Below are 23,396 nucleotides of genomic sequence, written 5' to 3'. Positions count from 1 at the left end.
TAATGGGGTCTGTTCTCCATTTAAATGCGTTCTAGAAAACCCGTCATGTTGAGGAAAAAAAAGAAAAAAATCAAAGTAAAGGAAGACTTGGCGGCAAAAAATGGAAAAATAGCAATAGTAGTATGTATTTGTAAAACAGTCTTAGAAAACCTAATTCTTCCATTCTTTGTGTTTGCTCCTGAGCCAAGACTCAAGAGGTTTTCCCCTGTGGCAAGTTCAAACTTTTCACATTAAAAGCTCAGAAAATGTGTGTTTCACTGGGACTGACAGGACTGGAGTTTAGTTGTGACTTGGGGACAGCTTGATGTGGAGGTTGGGGACAGAGGCTGGTCACTGTGTCTTCCACAGAGAGGATAGTTGCAATGGAAGGAGAGAAGCCAAAGACTTGTAATGCTGTTTGGTTTCCTTTGTCTAGAGGCAAAATGTCATCTGTCTTTTTCTGCTGGCTACAGCTTGCAGCAGTGGATGTGGCTGTGTTCCCATTATCAAGGCGTTTGGGGTCTGGTGAGCGCCCACCTGCACTGCAGTGGGACCCCAGGCTTTCCTAGGAGTGGGTGGATGAGAGAAACAGTGCCATGGACTTTGTTTTGTGTCTGTGCTGCACAGGGCGAGCGCTGAACTTGGCTGTGTGGTCTCTTTTGTCACTTTAATTATGTGTGGGGAGAAGAAAAAGAAGCAGAGATGGGTACTTCTGCAGCATGTTGAACTTCAGGTTGCCAGAACATGTCATAAAAATGCCGAGCTAAGTCTCTTAGCTTTTCTTGTGGTAAACCATATATGGGGGTTGAGTGGGCTTGAAATACATTCTTTTATTTTTTTTTAAATATTTTCATGTTTTAATGAGCCTTTGAGCAACCTGGCATAGCGGAATGTGTCCCTGTCCATTGATGGGTGGTTGGAACTGGCTGATCTTTAAGGTTCCTTCCAACCAAAACCATTTTGTGATTCTGTGATTTTCATTCCATGGGTTTATGCATATTTATTTCAGATCTGCTGCTGCCCTGAATTTTGAACGTGCCTCTTGGTTTTTTTCACTGTCACTCCAGGACTCAAGCATGCCTTCAGAAAAGGGCACCTTCACCTGTGAGCAGGCTCTACATGAGCATGCTTTGGGGTGCCTTGGTAGATTTGAAGCTTCTCTGACATAGCCCTGTTCAACCTAGGACCCACAGATGGGGCTGTGTGTTAGGGAGAAACACATAAATGGCTCTTCAGCTTCACCTGCCTATGCATGTGGTCAAGTTGGTTGTGGGTACGGGATGCAGCAGCCACGTCTGGCATGGAAAACACTCTCAGCATGGCTGAGAAGCTGCAGCTTGTGCTACTGAGGTCAGCCTCAAAAACCTGGCTTTTTAGTCCTTCTGCTTTGTCATTAACTATGTGTTTAGCTCTGAGTGTATTAAATATTAGTCTGAGTCTATTAAATCAATCAGATCTGTGAAGGATGGGGCAGGGAGTGGATGTCACTCATTCCACTATTAAACATCTGCCCTGGAAAAAAAAATAAATAAACAAGCTACTAGCAAAATACAGGGCACAAATTTTTGTACTACTTTTTGCAATTGCCTTTTAGTATTCCCCTACTCAGATTTTTTTTTTTTTCCCCAGGAATTTTATGCTGCTGTTGTGTGGGTTTGAAGCAGTGCCAGGGAGACAGCTCTCTGTGTGGCTCTGCCACTGTGTGCTTGTGCCTTAAATAGTTGAGTGCAATTCAATGTGGCGGTAAGAAAATGAGCAGCTAATGTTGTTCAAGTATTAATTGTACAAGAGTGTGTTTTCAGGGCCTCGACACAGCAATACTAAGAACATTTAATTAATGCTTTTGTGTGATTTCTCTGAATGGGTGGCAGGAGTCTGCTTGGGGACAGGCTGTAGTGGCTCGTGATTGCACGATGTCCTCAGCTTTCCTTCCATCTGAAGAACAGTGAGGATATCAGAGTATGTGGAAAGTCTGGTTAGTAACTCCCCTCAGACACAGCAAGTGGTCCTTGATTTCCTTCTGGCCTCCAGCTCTGCTGAAGTCAATGGCACTGGCAACCACTGTAGGGAATCAAGGTGAAATACTCTTGTTCTCCTCCCATGCAGTGACAGCAGAAATGGGAGACCTCACTATAAGAGGAAATGCTGTGTATGCCTGGGTTTTTTTTCTGTAGATCTATGTAAGGTGCACACTGTGCTGTCATCAGTACTTAAATTCTGTAGGCTGGCACAGGCATTGCAGAGATGTAAAACTGTCTGTAACTGTGCAAAATTACAAAAAATTCTACCAGTACTTTATGAAGACAGTTCTGCAGTGGTATGTTGTGTAACTGAAGGGGTAATCAGACTCTAATTAGAGCCTTTCTTTTAATATTGTTCAATGAGCTAAATCCTCCAAGCTTCTCATGGAACCTGTCTGAAGAATATGGTGCCCCAATATAAGCTGGGTAATTACTGAAATTCAAAAGCATTATGTCTTTAATTAGCAGAGGGAAAATATGTATTTTCAGTACATACAATGAAAGCACCATTCAGAAGGTCACCAAAACACATCCGTGTTTGGAATTATAAGAGAGCTGGATATGGCACTGAGTTTTAAGAACACATATGAGCTATTTAGAATAAGGGTAATCAACGTTTCAGGTCGTTTAGTTCATCTGGTCACAAATATATTATCTCCTCTAGAAGCTTTTCTCTCCCTGCTTTACAATATCACACTGTTGTCTGAATGCATTACAAAAGCTTTTGTGCATTTGGAAATGTAAATTGCTACCTTCTCTGCTGCCAGAGGTACTGTATACCATCAGCCAGGGGAGTCAGTGTGAAGCCATACTTTTGGGGATCTGTCATGTTGCCTTCTTGCTTGTGCCAGGGACATGAAATGCTTTTCTGAAGCCACAGCTGGGGCAGGATGGGGAGAACAAGTGGTGTGTGGGTTTCTCCAATTGCTAAGTCTGGAGCCTTTTAATCTTGCTGGCTCCTTCCCTTACAAAACCGGATTGCACTCAAATGCATTGTCTCTGGTCTCTAGAGCCCTGACAGCCACATGTTGAAAACATTTGCCTTTAACCTTAACCTGTTATAAGGTAGAAAGGCGCCTGAATCAAAGCCCAGGTAAAAAAGTCTGTTGGAGTTTGGAAACACTCGTTATGGGAGCTGCAGTTGGCTCCAGCTGTATGCCTCTCTGGACAGGGATGTGTAGATCCTCATGTCTAGCCAGAGCATTTGCAGCCCTAGCCTGAAATTGTTCTTCCTCTGAGCCTGCAGTTTCCCATCCACATGAACAAGACTTTTGAATGCAAAGAGTTTTGCAATGCCAGCACCGGAGGACACTCAGCAAGTGTCTCTGTCTGGGAGGGGCTGGAGTGAACTCTGGGCAGCAAAACCAAAGCAGGCATGCGCACCTTCGCATCCTGTCTCACTTCCCTGAACAGAGATCTCTCAGCTGTCAAAGCCGTCCTGGATTGCTGGCAAGTTCTCACTTCTCCCTCTGATATTTCATGAGGCCTGTCTTCTCTCACACCTTCGGGGAAGAGGCCCCATGGAACCAGCAAACCACAGAGGCTGTTGGGTTCCCACCATGCTAGAGGAAATCAGGGTCTGTGCCACAACTGGAGGAGGTTTTTGGAGGTTTTCTTGCTGGGGGTTGTTAGGTATAGAAACTAGTACTGAGTATTTAGGAATTAATAGGTGCACTTCATTTATTTGTTCCACCTGAAAGGGGCTTTGTCCAAAGGGACACAGTCTCTTGAGCAGCATTATGATGCACGGTGAATAATTCACATTAAAATATCCAACAAGTTCTGGGGTTGGGCTTTTAAAGTCGTGCTTACATATTTTTGTCTCGTTAACACTGTGAATCTTTGGAATCTTATTTATAAGTGCTACAGTGTTTCCAGTGTTTTTTTTCCAACTCTTACTAAAGTGTGTTTCTCCAAGACAAAGGACAGGACTCTACGACCATCCACGGACATGCTTCATTTGACTCTCCTAAGTTTTCTTTTCACATCATAAGTTAATATTCTCCTATTTTAGGTAGGGATCTCTGTTTTACAGGATTTGGGCAAAATATATGAAGATGTGTATTATATAAAGTTTCTCCCTGGATTTTTTTTCTATACATAAAGCTGTATCAGTTATATTTCACTTAATGTGTATTTCATTTTGCTCTATGAAACTAGTCCAAGGTTGCTGCTGACAAGGTAGAGTCCAGGGGGCTCATTATGTCCCATGTGTTGGGCTTTTTTTTCTTATTTCTGACAGATTTTTCTAAAGTTAAAATTTATCTGTATTTTGTTCAGCTTGTCTGCATATTATCCAGTGTATATATCAGAGGAAAGGTTTATATATATATATATATAAATGTTCACATACCAAAGTAAATTAATAAATCTTCCTTTTCTTATGAAAGAGGTAAAGAAAAGTACCTGGCCAATACAGTACCATTAATCTATTCTCTTTTCTCCTTTCTCTCTTTACCTCTCTCTCTACAATAGAAGTGGAACAAAAAGGTAATTAAATACCTTTCAAATTATATATATATTACTTATGTATAGGCTAAGTTATTTAACAGTTTAACGTTTTAGTTGAAATACTTTGTCATTAATTCTCACTACCTTTTTGTTAAAGTTTATTTAGTATCTCTGCTGCTCAACTTCACCAGATAACTCATATTTGCTGAAAACTTTTTACCAGTGCCACCTTTAATTTATTTTTTTTAAATTAAATTTCTATTCAAAGGCTTAGATAACTCATTTTCCTGCCCCAAAGAATTTGGAAGGTGTGCATACATATGTATGTGCATAAGTATATCTAATGATGGCATAAAAGCCTCTTGGAAATGGCACCCCTTTTTCAGCAACTCTGGTTACTTAGGCTCCAATGGATCTATATAATTTTATACTGGTTATTAAATCTAATTTTCCTCCTGTCTTGCTCTCCAGACAACATTACCAATTTCTGCATTTACAAAAAATAATCAATTACGCTCCGAGCAGGAAGTGTGAATGTGGGATCCCATCTTGCCAGCCCTGTGCTGCCAGAAGCGTGCGGTGGGATACTTCTTCATGCCTCCCTGCCGCCCATCCCATCGTCACGGTTACTGTGACTCTCGCGGATCGCGGAGATCAGCGCTCCAAATAACCAACCAATATTCTCCCCCCGAAGCGTGTGCGGCGCCTCCGTGCCAGGAGGGTGCTGATGGGGATGGCGAGGGCCAGATTTGCTCCGCAGCATCCCTCCTCTTGCCTCCCCACCCACCCATCCACCCATCCATCCATCCGTCCGTCCATCCCTGCAGCTGGCTGGCCCCTCGGTGGTGGTGTTCCCGCGGGGCCGAGGTCAGCCGGGCAGCAGCTGAGCCTTTTCCCAGGTCCTGGGTGTGCCCCAGTCAGCCCCCCCCCGAAGTCTGAGCAGCAAAGCATCCCAGTTAGTCAAACTGCTCCTCTGTGCTCCTCTCATGTAACAATAGAAGGTATATGTTTTTAAGTTTGAATTACTACTATATTTAACAGGACATTTTTTAACTGATTAAAATCTAGACATTGGGTTCCTCTCCAGCAAACTTTATTCTTTTCCTTCCTTCTTTCCTTTCTTCCTTGTCTTTTCCTTTCAGCATCCATATGTCATTCGTTTTTAATTGTGTGGACTGCATGTTTCATGTGTCCTGTAGCAGCTTGGAAAGTCTCATTTCTAGTTATGCTCCAGATGGGTGTTCCCCCCCTCCACTCCCTTTGCTTTAAACGCTCTTCTGAGTTGCTAAGGGATTCGCCTCTGCTTTGCTATTGGTATCCCTTAAATATTTAATATCACTTGGGCTGTAAGGATGGGAATTTCTTTCTCTTATTTCCATTTCTAGGCCACTCTTCTGTGGGCTGTTCAAATAAATATGTGGATCAATTCCCTCGGAGTTTAGCCCTTCACCTAGTAGGTACAGATTCACTGCAGAATATAATTTGGAAATACAAACCCAGAAATCCTTTGGGGGCACATATTCATTTCAGAGTTTACAAAAGCGAGTGGTCCAAGTAAGTATACCTGTAAAAACGGATTTGAAAAGCAATAAGAAAAGGAGTCACAGCTTATAGAAAAAGCAGGGGGGGGAAAGAAAACCCAGTTTGGTGGAGCAGATCTTGTTCCAGAGATGTGGTGGGCAGGAAGGATAGTCTCCAGCTACAAGGCATTGCTCTTGGGTTTCTTCTCATCTCAAGTGTCCTCTGCTCTGGGACTAGAAGCTGTTGAGATGCTTGGGCCAACCAACCCTGAACTGCCATTAACTTTTTATTTTTTTTTTTTTCTTCTAAATTCTTTTCCCCTACGACAGTTTTTCTTTGCCCTGGACTGCTAAAAGGAGTTTACCAGAGCGAACACTTATTCGAGTCTGACCACCAGTCGGGCGCCTGGTGCAAGGACCCTCTGCAGGCCTCTGACAAGATCTACTACATGCCCTGGACGCCGTACCGGACAGACACGCTGACAGAATACTCCTCCAAGGACGACTTCATCGCCGGGAGGCCCACCACGACCTACAAACTCCCGCACCGGGTGGACGGCACGGGGTTCGTGGTGTACGACGGGGCCTTGTTCTTCAACAAGGAGCGGACCAGGAACATCGTCAAGTTTGACTTGCGGACGAGGATAAAGAGCGGGGAGGCGATCATAGCTAACGCCAACTACCACGACACCTCGCCCTACCGCTGGGGAGGCAAGTCCGACATAGACCTGGCCGTGGACGAGAACGGGCTCTGGGTAATCTATGCAACAGAACAGAACAATGGCAAAATAGTCATTAGCCAGTTGAACCCTTACACGCTAAGGATCGAAGGGACGTGGGATACTGCCTACGACAAGAGGTCAGCTTCCAATGCCTTCATGATCTGTGGGATTTTATACGTGGTGAAGTCTGTGTACGAAGATGACGACAACGAAGCCACAGGGAATAAAATAGACTACATATATAACACTGACCAAAGCAAGGATAGCATGGTGGATGTGCCCTTTCCAAACTCCTACCAGTACATTGCTGCTGTGGATTATAACCCCCGGGACAACCTCCTGTATGTATGGAACAATTATCATGTTGTAAAATACTCTTTGGATTTTGGCCCGCTGGACAGCAGAGCAGGTAAGGGGTTTAATACCAAACCAAAAATATTTTTTTTTTTTTTTCTTTAAACATTTATTTTTTGTGAATATTTGAAGTACACTCCTGTCTTAATGAGCTGGCTGAGTTTCTGCAAATAAAGCCCCACCATAGACCTATAATGGTTATTAAGACATGAATATGTACAGAATTTTCTTTTTTTTGTCTTAGTTGAAATGAAGTGGACAAAGGTGTATCTACACATAAGTGGCCTGAAACAGTTTCCAAATGCCCATGCTTTTATTCACAGGGGTAGCAGTATTTTCTCCTGAATCGAATTTCTTTCGTACGTCACCAGATCATTTTCCCTTATGCAGGAATTGTGACAAAACAAAGCGTGGAAGATGATGTTGTTACAAACAGCTGGAGGAAAACTGCCTGCCAGTTTAAATTACTTTCTTTCATTAAGCTGGTGGAGTTTTGTCTTTTTGGAGAAGCTGAGACTAATTGAATATGTGATCATGCACCCACAAATGTGTGTCTGGAGTCAGAAGGAGAATCAGCAAAATCTTCTAAATTCTTGCTTTATTCTATAAAGTTTTTATTTCTGTTTTAAAGCATTTCATGACTTACTGTGACTTACTATACTTTATCTTAGAGGATCATCTGGCCCCCAGAGGTTTCCCAGATTTTCCATCTTTCTTCCTGTTAGAAATTGTGCTGTTAGTTACTTAGGTATATTTTCCCTTAACTTTATCAACTCCATCATCATTTTGCAATTAAAAAGTTGCCACTTCACTAGTAACAAGACTTAGCCTACGCTGTGGTCAAGCTTGAATGATGTTGCAAGAATTTCCAAACAGGATTTGCTCAGTCATTTTAAATGTTTTTTACTGTACTGATGTAGTCACAGTGTCAGGTAGTTCTTGTGGTGGACTGCGTACATTGAAAGGCTGAAAAAGTAAGAAACAAGGCAGAATTAATATAATTGGATAGTAAAGCATTCAACTCATAACATGGCTTTTTCTGAAACATTTCTTTTTGTAGGTAAGAAACTTGAAAGTGGGTGAGTGGATTCAGGGCTTTAGATTGTAAAAGAGAAGTGAAAAGGTTTCTGTTGCTGAGATTTTCTTTTCCTATGTGCAGCCTGTTACCCATATATAATGAAAATGCATCAAGAAATGCTGAAAGAAATTGTGGGTATAAAAATCTGAGGAGGGCTGGAATAAAAGTAGTAAACTGGCAGTGAAATTGTGGCTTTTTTACAAAGATGTAAGGAAGGGGAGGAGAAAATCTTGAAGAAGCAGATGAACAAGAACTGAGTGACTGTTAAGGAGTAGAGATATTTTCAATGATGTTGACCTCTGTAAGATCTCAGATGAGTAAAAAATGAAGTAATACTTCTCATTCTCCTAACTTAATGACGAGCATGTACTTTCTGGGTGGTGGAGTGAAGCAGAGCAATTTGTGAGCTATTGGCTATCCCCAAGGAGTGGAAATCAATTGCATCCCTTCCATTTCAAAGAGTTTCTCTCCTTTTTAGTGAATTATTTCCAGGTATTATAACGGGCTCTTTGCTGGCACTTTTTCATGTGGTGACTGTTGCCAGTAATAGCATCTTTAATACAAAAAAAAAAAATAAAAAAATAAAAAGCTTTAATCAGTGAAAAACCTAAAAACGGGAGAAAATCCTGTTAAAAAAGGAAATTGTTCTCCTTTTTTCTCAGTGGAAGATAGTGAAATGGGAGAGTAGCTGAAAACCTTGCAGGGGGCTGAAAGTCTGTGAGGTGTAAAGATTTGGTTTATCTTTGTGTCACTCTGGTTTGAAGCCCCTTTAGTTTCATTTTGGTTTGGATGAGAATTTAGAATTCAAATCCCCCAGTGCCTCAGATAGGAAGCTGAAGCAGTTCCTAGTTTTGAATGGTGGGCATGAGAGAGTTAATATGGTGTCAGGGGATCTGGTGAGCCTTCTCTGACATTCCCTGTGTGCAAATTTTGTATAAAGATTTGTAATATGGACAAAAGGCTGCATTTTACCCGTGATTTTCTTTGAAAATTATTGGGATTTCCTTTCTGGCAAAATTTCATAAGGATCCCATTACCTCACTATTTTACAAGTTTAGAGGACTTTTGAGAGGTCTGTTCTGACAGCAGCTGAATTTTTTTAATGAGAAAACGTGAATGGGTCAAGATATTTCAGAGAGAGAAAAGAAAAAACTTCACTAAGGGAGTTTACTGCTCCATTACCCATACAGCCTGATTAGTTGGAACAATTTTTGATGAATCAGTGAAACAGAAGCACTGATTTTGAGTTGAACAGGTGAGCAAATAGTTGCTTGACATCAGGCTTTTTTGCAGAGAGGAGCCAGGAGACCAGGTCTGCATGATGCTTTCTCTTCCAAGTTCAGCGCAACCCATTTTCAGGTTAGCACCAAATTTCATGCTGCATTGCTTTACATGTAACACTAAATATCTGGTTGGCTTAAACCCAGCTCCTCCACCCAAGGGCAGGAACAGAAGTGGATACAACCCTGGGAAAGCAGTGAAGAACCAGGATTTTTTGATTTTTTTTGATTTTTTTTTTTTTTGTCCCAGAATGGATTGTGGATATGTGCTTCTCTCCAAAAATCACCAGTGTTTCTCTGTATCAGAGCCATGTTCAATGCAGGCATTTTCCATGATGTTACAATTTGAGTAGCAAAATTTGTAAACAGTATCAGCTTAATTAGAAAATAAAAGAAGGATTGTAAAATTGATGGGTTGAACATATGGGTTGTTAAAAAACAATTAAGGGTGACGTTTCAGAAGAGCTCTTAAAACCAAAAATTGATCATAACAAGAAAAGTGAAATATTTAACTACTTGAATAGCCAGTAACATATTTAAAATCTCTTGCATCATGCATTTCAGGGATATCTGAAATAAAATGCAGGTTCTGGGGATTGCAGTTCACCTAGAATCAAGCATTATTCAGTCTTTTCCCAAACTGTCCAGAAAAACTGGGAGTTGGCAGGAGTTGCTTAATTTATAGGAAAGGCAGGACTCACATCCTCTTGCTGTTCACAATGTCTGGGCATTTTCTGTGATTTTTGATTAAAAATCTGTGCATGTAGCTTTGGAACACATTTGAGATCATTGCTTTTGCAGAGCATCTCTCACCTACCGTTTCAAAAACTGGGCTTTTACTCCTTTGGAGAGAGTGAGTATCAAATCCTGGTGTTTCTGTGCTCAGCTTCTGCAGCAGTTGAAGTTACCACGGAAAACAAAATATTTTGAAGTGCTAAAAGCTGTGTTTAGCTGATCTAGATGCAATTCAAGGCTCTTGATGGAATTAAACCCAACTGTTCGTTTTTCTCAGAAATGAGAAAAGCTGCATTTTAAGGTTTTGCCCCGCTCTTTTTTATTTTTTCCCTTTGTCTGGGATTGTTTTTCATTTATCCCAAAAGTGATTTTGAAAGCCAACACTCATCAGTGCCTGCAAGTCCCAAGAAACCTATCATTAATGTCTGCCCTCAAGAAGTGAACTTGAAGACAGCAAAAGCCTTTGAAGTGTATTTTCTTTGAGCTGTTTGGCCTTAAAATGAGTTTTTTGGAGGATGCTTCTTCATAAATGCTCCAGAGTTTTTGGGTTATTTCTTTGTAGCTTCTATTGAGTTTTTGAATTTGAAGTGTTAGTAAGGATAGCTCTGCATCTCTTCTCATTCTTCAAGAAGTTAAACACAGAACAGTATTCAGGTTACTTTTTTTTTATATGTTCTACTAGACGTATGCAGAGAGGGAAACAGAAGATTGTAATGACGGGATGAAAATTTCCTGCAACCCAATCAGTTGATATTCACTAGAGTTACCTGTTTTAATCACCACTCACTTATGATACGTTCTGTGCAAATAAACTCAAGAAAACATCAACAAACCTTCCTCTCCAAAAAGGTGAAGTGCTCCCATCCTGCTTCCCGGCACTGTGCTGCATACAAACGCACACCTCCTGGTTCTGTACCTCAGAACCTCCCTGAGCAGGCACAGCTCCTGCCTGGACACCAGCCAGGGGTTCCTGGGCATCACAGAGACCTCAAGTTCTGTCTTTTGTTTAAAACATACATTTGTATGAGGTGCCCCAGTGCTGGCAGCTCTTGCCAGGGCTCGGGATACCCTGACTGAGCATTTGGGTGCTTAGGTGGGGATTGGAGCCTGTCCCGCAGTAGAGAAGTGCAGGGAAGAACTTGAACCAAGTGAAGGATCCCTTGGTACGTATTTTGGCCTTGGATGTGCCGGCAGCCTTTCCCAGTGACATGGGAAACACAGACCTCCTGTTTTCAAGAAGGTGTTTTAAATTATGTCCAGGAGACCCAAACATTACCATATGGGCTGTTCCATGGATGTGTGAAGCTAATAAATAAATATGCCCAGTACATAAGGGAGATGCTGATACGATATGTAGGACTTCTGACGCAGCCTAAATGTGCTTAAGTGGCTTCCACACATTTCATATTAACAATGTGGACAGCCATTCTGGTAATCCCATGTGATACAGAATTACGTGGATATCAGTGGTATTTTAAGAACCTCAGAGGGTGCACATCAAACTTTTATCTTCCTCATTTTGTCAAATATTGTAGGATGCTCTCTTGACGTGATTACAAGTATTTTATTCAGCCAGAATATTTGGGTGGTTTTGAGTTTTTTCTTCCTGAAGCAGTTTCACAATGCAGATAAGGTGAACCGTCTGTCCTTATAATATGCTAATTAAGTGTGTTTGTGTCTTGGGTAAAAGATGTGGCAGTATGGTGATGAATAAGGACTTTAAACACATATGACACCTCGTTAAAATGTAATTTTCACATCATAAATCTGAGGCCTTTCCTTGGACAGCTGAGCAATGTGGGCAGTGGGCAGAGGAACTTGAATGCTCGGAGGCCTTCACATGCTCACAGGGAGCTGGGAGCTGCTTCCTGCGCTGCTCGCCTTCGACGCCCGGCTTCCTTGCCCAGGAACGCACCAGAAGGGCTGTGGAATCTGAAATCCCACTTGTGCACAGGATATGAACTGCTATCGCTTCAAGGACCCGTTGTGATAAAGCCACGGTTGCTATCTCTGGGGTTTTGAATCCGTGCTGCATTTTAAAAGGCCGGCTGAGCCTTTCTGATGAGCAGATTCTGCTGGTGGACAAAGGCCGTTTTCTAGGGAGCTGCTGAGTGTTTAATTGCTGCTTCTCCCATGTTTTTACTTTCCAGTTGCTTTCCTCCCGCCCAGGAGCATCCCTGGCTCTCACTCCCGATTCTCCTCATTGCTTACAGTGACAGCTGCTGGTTGCACAGTGTTGCTGGAGGCTTTCAGAGAGATAAGCTATTGCTTTCAGGAGCTTCTCCTAAACGTGTCGTGTTACTGGAGCCCTGGGTTTTATCCACCAATATTTGCCCACATATTCATGTTCCCTTTAGTCAATGAATATTTCAGTCCCTTTTTGCTGTCTAAAACAATGAGGGATGTCTAAGTCTGGAGGTGAAAAAGCAGAACATCTTTTACAACAAAGCAGGCCTTTTCAGCCTATGTTTGTTGGGCAGACAGTACCTTAAACTCAGAGGTACAGGAGGACAGTATTGCATTCCTACTCCATTTTGAGGCCTGGTCTATTTCTTAATTTTTATCCTGTTTTATATTTGCCCTCTTTGTAAAGCAGTGTTTGAGTGAAAAAATGATAAAAAAGCACCATAACACATGAGACTTCTGAAATTAAGGGTTTCTGCTTTGTGTCTGGAAAGCTGGAGTTTGAGCTCTTTTGTCTACCTTCTCACAAAAAACCCTTAAAAAGTGCAATATTCCTCAGCTTCAAAATTCTCCCTTTGCAGAGCATGTCATAAATATTAATACTGTTTGGTTAGCACAGCGGGAGGAACTTCAGTGTCTCTCCAGAATAAATACGTGGTTGCTCCTTTTTCCTAAATAAAGCTACCATGGAAAAGCAGATAACTTCACCAGAGTTGGAGCAGCCTTTCTCAGTTTACTGCTCCTGCTCTGAGGCACCTATTTAAACCTCCCTGAGCAGATGGTACAGGAGACCTAACCCATCCACGGGCTAAACTGGGATGCTGCTGTATCCTCATAACAGGTCAGTTGTTGCCTTTGCCTATATCTGTGGGCTGGGGTTCTGTTCCCATGGGAGTGCCTGGGGACTGAGCTGGTGGGCAGCCAGGATGGTTGATGCAGGAGAAGGGCAGCAAGAGACAAAATGATTAAGCTAAACTTCACTTTCAAGCTTCAAAACAAAAGGAGGCTTCGGCACTTCATAATCCTGTCAAACACCGTGAGGGGGAAAGGACCTTGCCAAGAGCGTGTCTGAAAAGCTGAGACAGCTGTTTCTGGCAGCAAGCATAGGATGCAGATAGGGGGGTGATTGCTTAGGGAAAAAAGCATTAACTGCCAGTGAAGGGTAGTGGCTTTGCCTCTTCTGCAGCGAGCTCCTCAACGTGAGGAACCAGCCTGAGTAGTGATTAATTGTTATTTTATTGAGTTCGAGACCATCGAGTCATGCTGACATCAACCATGGCTTATCAGTCCTGTGCAAGTACTTTGCACCAAGCCCAGCTGTGAATGTGCCAGCACTTTGGGTTGGAGCTGTTCGCCAGCAGCAGGGAACAAGAGGTGACGCACAGCAAATGTCCAAGGCTGCCTTTTGCAGGAGAAAGGGACTGCATTGTGTGCTAGAGACAGCCTTTGAGTGCTGGGTTTTTAAATGTGATTTTAGTGATTAGTCATTTGTCCCTTGGCCAGCAGATTTAGCTGGCTTGTGTGCAGTGATGGGGTCTGCATGGGGTTGGGGGTTTAGCCCAAGAAGAAACTCATGGATGTTCCATTTTTTGAGCTCTTGCCTCTGCCAGCTCTTTTCCTCCCAGGCCAAACCAAGATTATAATCTGCCAGGCTTTTTCTCAAGGCATTACCCTCTCAATGTAGGTTACATTTGTGCACCTCCAGGCCCTTTGTGGTGCAAACACCTTCTGCTCTTCTGCTGCCTCTGCTGTGGCCTGGCTGCAGAGCCACCAGCCTGGCTTGGGACGTGGTTATCCTGGATGTGGTTATTTGCTACTGTGTTTTTGGAATGAGCAGCCTTTATTCCTGTTCCCCACTGAAAATACCTCCACCACGGTAGCTGGCGGGTCTGGATTGCTCTCCCCCCTCGTCTGCCACTGATTGTGTTTGTTCTGGAAATGACTAGTGTCATATTTTTAGCAACACTTATTAAGACTCGTCTCCTAAAGTCTAGTTCAATGTTGCTAATTAACTTCTTCAATGCCACCAGCACTCTGCAGTGTTGCTGTGCCAGGGTGGGTTTTGTTTTGGTTTGGTTTTTTTGTTGTTTGGTTGGTTTGTTTGTTTGTTTTTTGCTTTTGTTTTTTAACTGAGAAGGAAGATATTGATACCCTGCCATCTTCTGCTTTAGAGTCAAAGCAAGCAGGAGAGGCGTTGGATGCCCTTCTTTCTGCCTTCATACTCCAATTAAGGAAGAGTAAGGAGCTCTTTTAGGAGTCAGCTACAAAATTACTGGACCTTTAAGGGGAGGCTTTAAAGAGCTTGACTTCAGGCAGTTGTGTGATGTCCTTAGCAGGTCCCCATGCTTCAGATCCTGCAGCAAGTCAACTTTCCAGAAGTACATCAGTGCTGATAAAAAGTACCCCAAGGCATGTATGAGGAATGGAAGGGTCAGCATTATCCTCATAAATCCAGCTGAACTCTCATGGTAGGGTTGGATTGGATTGATTACTGATAGGAAGGGAATTTAGGTTGGGGGGACAAAAAGAATCTTGGTAGCTAGTTTGAAGATCTCCATGTTCAGGGAGAAATGGGACCAGCCATGAAGGGCTGTGAAATGCCCCTGAAAGGGAAGCACAGATTCTGGAAAGAAAGAAGTAGTAAGCTCTTCAAAGCACTCTTTCTCAAAGTGCATTTTGTAATTAGTAACTACACTAAATCAAGAAAGCTGAGTTGTGAAAAAATCAAGAATAGAAGCGTTGATTTCTTTCAGGTGAGTCCACCAGGTGTGCAAAAGTAAGGGGTGATAAAATGAAATACTTTCTGGGACAAACTCCCAGAAGAGTTTCAGCTCAGCTTTTATTCAGCTAAATCCTCTGAAGCTGGTAGGAGTTTGGGCTAGAGGCTTCAGGAGTGAGTCTGCAGTGGATTGCTGTTTGCCCTGGAGAGAATTGCATTTTGCCATTGAGAGGCTTTTTGACCTCCTGATTTGTGTCTGAAGCATCCAAACAGAATATATGAATTGTAAGCTGGAACAAATAGTGAATATCCATATGAATTTGAGCTGCAATATATGCCTTACATTTTTATGTTGAAAAGGTTGTTTTTTAAATGTGTGCTCATGACTGGAGGGCAAAGCAAACAATAAAGGCTTAGGTGAATGAGATGTGTCCAAGGAAACAATGTCATGATTGTTCACTGTAACGGGATTTCTTCACTGTAAATAGGATTTTTGCTTGATTAAAATGTGCTGAGAGGAAACAGGACTTAAGGCAAGTTTCACTGAAATATGGGATTCAGTTTGAAAAGACTGGCACTGAAGAGGCAAACTGGCTGTTTCATGTTACATAGCTCCTCAGGCCTGTTTTCACAAAGTACCACCTGCTTGAGACTCAAAAGGGTGCGGGGGGGAGCAAAGAAACATCAGAGCTGGAAAGTATAGAAGTTACACACTGGTCATGACAGAAGATGGGAAAATCAGCTGCCTTTATGCCAGTTTGAGCTGGCTTACTGGGGTGCCATTCATGCTTCCCTCAAATAGCTGGAATAAATTAACACAACCACTGGAGAGATGAGGCATTAGGCAGCTCTGCAGTTCTTTTTCATCTGTTGATGTTTGGGACAGAGACAGGGGAAGGGCTGTCCAAGCTGCAGGCAGAGAGAAAAAGTAAAGACAGCATCAGGTATAGACATGCCAGCAGAGATGAAGTCCCTACCCCACTCCTAAGATCTTTCCAACCTGCCATGTGAAGAAAAGCTTTTGTGAGCCTTCATGTAACTGGCCTTTAGTTGCTCCTGTGTGTGAAATTATTCCCTCTATCCAAGGCGTGCTTGGAGGATGCTGTGGCTGACTAAGGTCCATCAGCCTGGATTCATGTGATGCTTTGCTCTCTTGTAATGCCAAATTAAACAAATGACTGGTGATGTTAATGTGAACACCGAGGCTCCAGCTGAAGGGAAATACTGAGGGAAAACTGCATGGAAATGAAAAAAACAAGGAAAATTTTTCCTCTTGTTTTTTTTTTTCCTTGTTTTTTTTTGTTTTGTTTTTTTTTGGTTTTTTTTAGAAGTAGGGATAATAAAATATATTTGCTTGATAGGAGCATATTGAGTACCTTGGTGGCACTAACAGCAGTGAATATTTCTGGCCTTCTCCTCCTAAGTTCTTGCTTTTCTCACTGGACAGTAACTGCCAAGTATTTTCTTGGTGCAATATTGAGTGTGTTACAAGTTATTCACAGGAAACATCCTTGGAATGACTGGAACAGATTTTAGTGATGAAAGCGTTGTACTCTTCTCCGTGGCAAGTATCAGGCTGAGTGAAGGATTCCGTCACCCAAAAAAACCAAGCCAAGGTGGAGAGTGCTCTGGCAAGTTTCTGGTTGATTTGTAAAGTTTAAGGTGAACATTTCACCCAACATTCTGTTGGGAGAGGTGCCTGTGTCTGGTGCCTTGCTTGTAAATGTAAGCTCTCTTTATGGGTAAATCAAGCCTCCTCCTGAGCTCGGTGGGGAGTAAATGAAGCTTTTGGGTAGCCTAAAACTGCATGGTCAGAACACGGTGTTGTGTAAGGCTGCTGTAATGTTGTTTTTTTGGGTTTTTTTTCATATAAATGAGTTCAAATTGACTCTGGTATGAGGAGTAGAACAGAGAATTAAATTAGATTAATAGATTTTTAAGACCAGAAGGGACCATTACCTCATTTAGTCTGACCTCTGTAATGCATTCGATTGGATTTCATCCGCTTCCTCTTCTGCTGAGCCTAATGACTTGACTTTAACTGAAGTGTACCTTCCAGAAAGGCACCCAGACAATCAGTGCCTCACTTCACTGAGTGCTTTTCCTGGTTGGATATTCTCTCCCTCAGTTAAGAGGTAAAATAACATTCTTATTATAAATGTTTTGATTGTGCCTATTTGCATCATCCATAAAAAGGTAAAAATGTGTTTCTCAAGTCGTACTCTTTGGACTTTGCTCAGACAGTGCTCTGGAGGTTGCCTTCTGTGTGAGTTAATGGTAGGTCTGATTTTTTTATTTTACTTTTTTTTTAAGATCTTAGAAACTTGTTACTGCAGTGGGAAATTCCTGAGTAGACCAAGAAAGCAAATAATTCACTAGCAATAAGAAAATAGCTTTCTGGGCACTAAAATCAAGAAAGCCTTTACTTTCAGATGTGTACTTTATGATGAGTGCCACAAAAATGTGTGTGTAAACTCTAAGTAAAAGAAATCACCAGTCTGCAGGGCTTGCATACTTCTCTCTTAATGCCACTTCCATTTTTATTTGAACCAGAGTGCTAGGGAGTGACATTTAAACCTTGGAGTTTGTCATCAAGTTCTAATTTTCCTCTTGATGAGAACATCTGTCCATGGGGAAGGGCAAAAACTTGTTCCAGCACTTTTTGCATAAGGTATTGAAATATTTAATTCCAATTGGGTGTTCTGATTGTTGGCTTGTCTTTTTTCCCCCCTTTTGTTTCCTATACTCTTTTTAAAGGAGTATACTGGGTAAAAAAATAGGATGTTGATGATGCAAGGAAATGAACTGTAGAGGATACAAGAAGTAATTGGGTAATTAATTAATTGTGTTAAGAGTCTTGTTAACACTAGTTTTTTCATGGCAAAATATACTGGCAAATTCTTGTGGCAATAGATTGTGATCTTCTTAATTTGCAAACATAAATTTCCTGCACTCGTAAATGTCTTAATTCAAATTGAAATAAGTTCTTTTCTTCAAACACCATGTTTTGCGGTATTTTGGATAAACTTCACCGTCAGGCATTTCTTTATGGTTAGAAACCATCTGAGAGAGGCTTTATCAAGGCTGTGGCTTCATTAGATTGAGCAGTGTGAGGATAGGCATGTATCCCCCCTCTTTTCATTGGAGGGAAGATCCCTTAAAATGGGCACATATCAAGGAAGGCTAGGGAAGTCCTCTCTTCTCCTTCACAGCAGAATTTGTCACCAAAGTGGTGCTGTGCATGTTTGGAAGTCATTGCCACAATGTTCTTGGCAGAGTAAACATCCTCTGCAACCAAAGAAAAATTACTGGAATTAGCCCAAATTACTCCAAAATCTCTTTGGGGCTAGCTGGTATAAGGCAGTGCCAGTGGGAGTTTTGGGTTTCCAGGCAACCTGATTTGTACATTGAACGTGGCAAGCATCACCTTGCTGAACCATGGCCCCTACGTGTTTCATTAAATCTCCTTGTGATGTCTTCTGGGGTGGGGGAAGTGATGTGAAAAGTCTCCTTCTACAGTTGGTTAGCACTTAGCAGTGAGGAATGTCTTTTCTTTAGTGAGTAAAGCCAGAGCTGTAAAAGCAGGTCCTCTCCAGATGAAGCTCTTGTTACAGTGACCTGGCTCTCCTCTCCCTACTGCAATTTGAGAGCTGATTTTAATATGCCAAAGGAATAATCATAAAAAATATGACATGCATCAGTGCATCTCTCTAATTCATCTTCCCTGGAAAACTTTGGACCTTTTTCTGATAAAGGTAATATGTAAGGAAAGATGACATTGAGGGAAGAGGAGGGCTATGGCAGCCTTTCTTTCCACTTGGAATCCACAGAAAACGAACTAATATTTTTTCCTGAAATTAGAAGAAAGGAGAGCTGGTCAAGTTTTGGGAAATCCTTTAACTTGCCAGGCAAAGACTCTGGCTACTCATTAAAGGTGATACTTCCCTTAGCTGGGATGACTGATTGAAGTGACATCTTTGAGGCATTTACTGAAAGTTTTTGCTTGTTTAGAAACCTGTAACAAAGCATTTTGGTTGTTTCCTGACATGGTGTCGATGTTACCTTGTCCCCTCAGTATATTTGTAAACTTCAGTTGTTGGTTATAGAAATCTGTTTTACTTGTGCTGGGCTTGTCACTCTCCTACTGCAAGAGATTGATTATTGATTTTTTAAAATTATTGTTTTTTCTTAATATTGCATGTTTAACAATAAAACTAAGTAATGTTCTATTCCTAGATGACTCTCCAAGGAATGCAACTGTTTCTCATTATAAAGGGGGGGAAAAGTAATTAAATTATGATTATTTTTCCCTTTTGCCCAAATATCTTCACACAGTGCAAATTAAATAAAATTATTTAACCATGACAAGCACTTCTGCCAATTAATCCCTGAGAAGTGAAGCTGGAAAATGTATGCCACACGCAAGCAGGCAGTCACACATGGATGCCTGGAAAAAAGAAACCCAGAGGAGTCTAAGACAAGCGTGAGTTAATCAGCCCAACAGAGCCATGAATGAGAGTTTAAGCAATGGTGATGTTCCTACCAAAGCTGATATGAGCTCCTTGCAGCCTTTTTTTCCCCTCTTCTGTTTTTTTTTTTGGTTTTTGTTTGGGTTTTTTTTTGGTTTGGTTTGGTTTTGTTGTGTTTTTTGGTTTTGCTTTTGTTTTTTTTTTTATTTTTTCAGGGTTTTTTTTCTGTTTTTTTTTTTTCTTCACGATACTCTGAAGAATCTTTTTCCCTTCTGGCTTAATTGCTAGAGATTAATTGAAGTTCAAGAGCTCAGTATTTCTAGTAGCCTTTATACTGAAATTTAAGATGGGTAATTAAACTTTGAATTGATTTTTTTTTTCTCTACAATTTGAGCTTTTAGTATGTGCATATTTTTTATCTTGGCTACACTTGGGTTTCCTGAATTACAGGCAAGCTTACCAAGAGATATTCATTAGACAAATGTGTTTTTTAACAACATAAAAATTGTTGTACTGGACGCCTGAAAACTGGATCCCATTAATAAAAACAAAAATATTTTAGGCAATTCCAGAGCATTAAAGAAAAAATTTGTTTTGTCTACCTGGATTTTTATATACCTGGTTTCATCACCTATTGAAAAACACTGGTGCTTTTTGCATGGGCTTCAAGGTCAAGGTTAGCCCTGTTTCTGAATTTTAGCAGATTAAAAGCCCAATGAAGTCAGTGGGCATGTCCCCAGGAAGCAACTCTTCCCCACAAAAACCTTGCCTCATTTTTAGGGGAGGTTCTCAGGCATCTGGAAGGCCTGTGAGGCAGCTGCTAAAATGCATGCCTGTGTCTCTGAGATGTTCATTTAGGCCTATTTGCTGTTCTTCTATCCGAAATCAAACACGGAGTGCAGACTTGTCTGAAGCTCCTGCTGCAGGAGCACTATTGACAATAGTGCTGTGCACACTTTAGATGTATAGATAGATAGATACTTGTGTGTTGATGAGATATATTTGAAAAAGTAGGTTTTCATGCTAAAATACACATTTGTTCTCACAGAAGCCAGGGAGAGAGAAGAGGTTTTTCTCCTTGGATGAAGCTGTCCCGAGCAATTCACATGTTCTGATAGATACAAATATTTGATAGGCTTCCCTGACTCGAGACATCAAGATATTATGCAGGCCTAATTAATTTGATTTTGCACATCACTCCAAATGCAATATAGGGAATTGATATATTTCTATCCCTTTATCTATTTTCTGTCTGATAGGATCCTCTTTTCTAGGCAAGACTACTTGTTCTTTGGCAGAGCAGTGAAGGTCTTTGGCTCTGTCAGACAGCATCAACTGGTCAATACCAAGCTTAGCAGGAGAGGAAAAAGCCTAGACCCCAGACCAAGGTGGGGCAGCAGGATTGTGAGGGAATGGAGTGGTTCCAGAATTAGGCAAAATTCCTATCGTTTTTAGTGAAGCAAAGACTCAGTTCTAACTTTAACACAGTTAATCTGGATTTGTTAGGTAGTAGTTTGCAGCCCCTGATGTTTCTGAGTACAGACCATGGCTTTGAAGAGGAAAGAACATCAGCCTGATGGAAATTCAGATAGTTTTTCACAGGCTGGAGAGGAGTCAGCCAGGTGGCAAATAGTTGTGGCATTGCTGCTCTCAGCCACCTCCTTCTCTATTAAGGTTGAAGGTTTTTTATACCACCCTGAGGGTTAGGTCTAGAAAACTGTACATTTAAACATAGAACATTTTAGTATTACCCAAGGTAAAAAAGGAAAAAAAAAAAAAAAAAGCAAATGGAAATGAAAGCTTTGATGGCCCTTGAGTCAATATTGTTTGAAAGTCACAATCCTTTACAAATTTCAGTCTTTTCTTCCAGGTCATAATAAAAATAGATCCTTGCACATTGTAATTTCCTTTGGTGAACAGGTTTTTCTGACCTGTTTTTTTTCTGGTATGGACTGACATTGTGGTGCTTCAGCCTTTCCAGAAGAATGTGCTGTTAATTTGAGCCTCGTATCCTCGACTCATTGCATTTTTAGACAGAGTAGGGAAAATGTGGATTATCTACCTAGAGGGAATGTAGAAAGGAATATTCCCTGCTTTTCTAGCTATCTCTATAGCTATATCATATCTGTTTCATACTCTGCCCTTTCCCATAGCTCACAACTTTGATCTGCAAGTGGGAAATTTTGGAAAGACTGGGCAGTGCTTGCTGAGCTGACCAAGGAGTGTGAGCTTACTGCTAAGGTAATAAGATGAATCTCACATCCTGCATTTTGCCTTGGGAGAAAAAGGAGCAAGTGTGCCAAGCAAATTACTGGGTGATTTACTTATTTGCAATTCTGGGAGGGAGTCTTTATCTTCATAAATCTCATGTTAGGATACATTTTGTAACTGTGCCCAGTGGTGATATATTTGTCTATATAAAAATCAGCGCCTTAGCTGTGCATAGGGAGCAGACCTCTGTGCTTCACCCCGGCTGCGTTTGATATCCAGAGTTAACTAGGATTGCCCAGTGTTTATTTATATGCTGGGATGAAGCTCTGTGTTTCATCTGTGTTGCTAGATGCACGGGCTGAGATTCAGCTCCTGGCTGGAACGGAGGGGTTGGCATTTAGCAGGGAGTGCATCACATGCCAGGTTTTCTGATGGTTGGGTGCACCGCGCTGGGAACAAACCAGCGAAGGGAGCTGAAACACGCAGGAAAATGTCACATGCCAGGAGCAGAGGGATGGCAGAGAGGTGACCAGTGGAGTTAGCTGTCAGTACGGCCTTTTTCGTGTGAGCTAAGCACAGAGGACTTCAGTTAAAAATCACCTTTGGTGCCTTTTCAGGGTGTGTCTCTGAGTAAGAGAAAGGAATGGATCCAGGTCCTGCATCTTCTTGTGCTGGGCTGAATTTTTTTCTGAATTTTCTGCCATTCTAACAGCTTGCTTTTCCACTTCATATTGCGGGGTCCTTCCCCAATCACAGTCTCACCTGAGTGCTTGGATGCTCTTTGTTATTCAGTCATCTAAGTCATCTTCAGACAGTCATGGCATTTTCTCTTTTCATTGCACCCCACAGTAAGGTTATCACCTGCTTTTCTCTGTGCATGTTACTGCTTCATTCATAGTATTTTAAATTGAATTATGGACCTTTGTTCTGAAACTTGATGCAGACCAGAGCACAAAGGTTTTGCTGATATCAAAGTTTGTCTACACAATCACTGTCACCAGCCTATCCCCTTTGGTTAAACATACTGATCAGTTCTGATGTTTCCAATGCATCAATTTGTCTCCAACAACTTTCTTAGCTAAAATTTGAGCAGCAGGACTAAAGTGACTAAAGGACTAAAGTGACCCAAAGTTCTTCTTCTTGGAGAGTTCCTAGTCAGTGAAATTTTGGTAGATGATCATCGACTTGGGGAGATTATAACAGAGTTGCTAAGTTCTCCTTTGTCCTGTGTCCATTGAAAATGTAAGTTGCATCAGTTCACTGAAAAGTATCATATTAATTCAGAAAAGCTTCTGATCACAAATGGGCTAAATTTTATAAACAGGTTTGCCAGCTTCTGGTGGGCAGAGGGTCGCACCAGCTATCTGCTTGGCCACCTTTTTCCCCTTCTGCCCCTAGTAAAAGAGTCCACCAGCAGCTTGAGAGAGGAAGCCAGCACAGGAGATGGGTGCTGCTGGTGGCCCATTGCTGTGTTGCAAATCCCTGTTAATGTCAGTTTTTGCCTCCCTGCACCATGGCTTCTTCCCAGCTGAATGCAGGTCTCTGCTATTTATATCACAGTCCTGTCTGAGGCTGGAGAGGGCTGGCTCCACAGCTCACATGGGAAAGTGCAGCACTGCTGAAGGCAGCAAAGTTGCAGCCATTTACACCACCAAAGGAACCGGTCTTTTGTC

At 41.7% G+C, this 23,396-nt stretch overlaps 1 protein-coding gene across 50 annotated transcripts in view; it reads left to right on the top strand.

The window, feature by feature from the left end:
• Positions 1-23,396, top strand: part of ADGRL3 (adhesion G protein-coupled receptor L3) — a 487,487-nt gene that overhangs the window by 310,940 nt on the left and 153,151 nt on the right. For 28 of the 50 annotated variants that reach the window (XM_086888929.1, XM_086888924.1, XM_086888917.1 and 25 more), the window contains one exon: positions 6,302-7,102. In XM_086888929.1, the coding sequence (XP_086745055.1) occupies positions 6,302-7,102 (801 nt within the window). Of the gene's footprint in view, positions 1-4,475; positions 4,491-6,301; positions 7,103-23,396 lie in introns of all 50 variants that reach the window. The other 22 variants (XM_086888938.1, XM_086888937.1, XM_086888933.1 and 19 more) reach the window with 1 other exon arrangement.

This window comes from Cyanistes caeruleus, chromosome 5 (genome assembly GCF_971803275.1).
Source record: "Cyanistes caeruleus chromosome 5, bCyaCae1.hap1.1, whole genome shotgun sequence".
Lineage (NCBI taxonomy): Eukaryota > Metazoa > Chordata > Aves > Passeriformes > Paridae > Cyanistes > Cyanistes caeruleus.
This window is presented reverse-complemented; position numbering and strand designations above follow the sequence as displayed.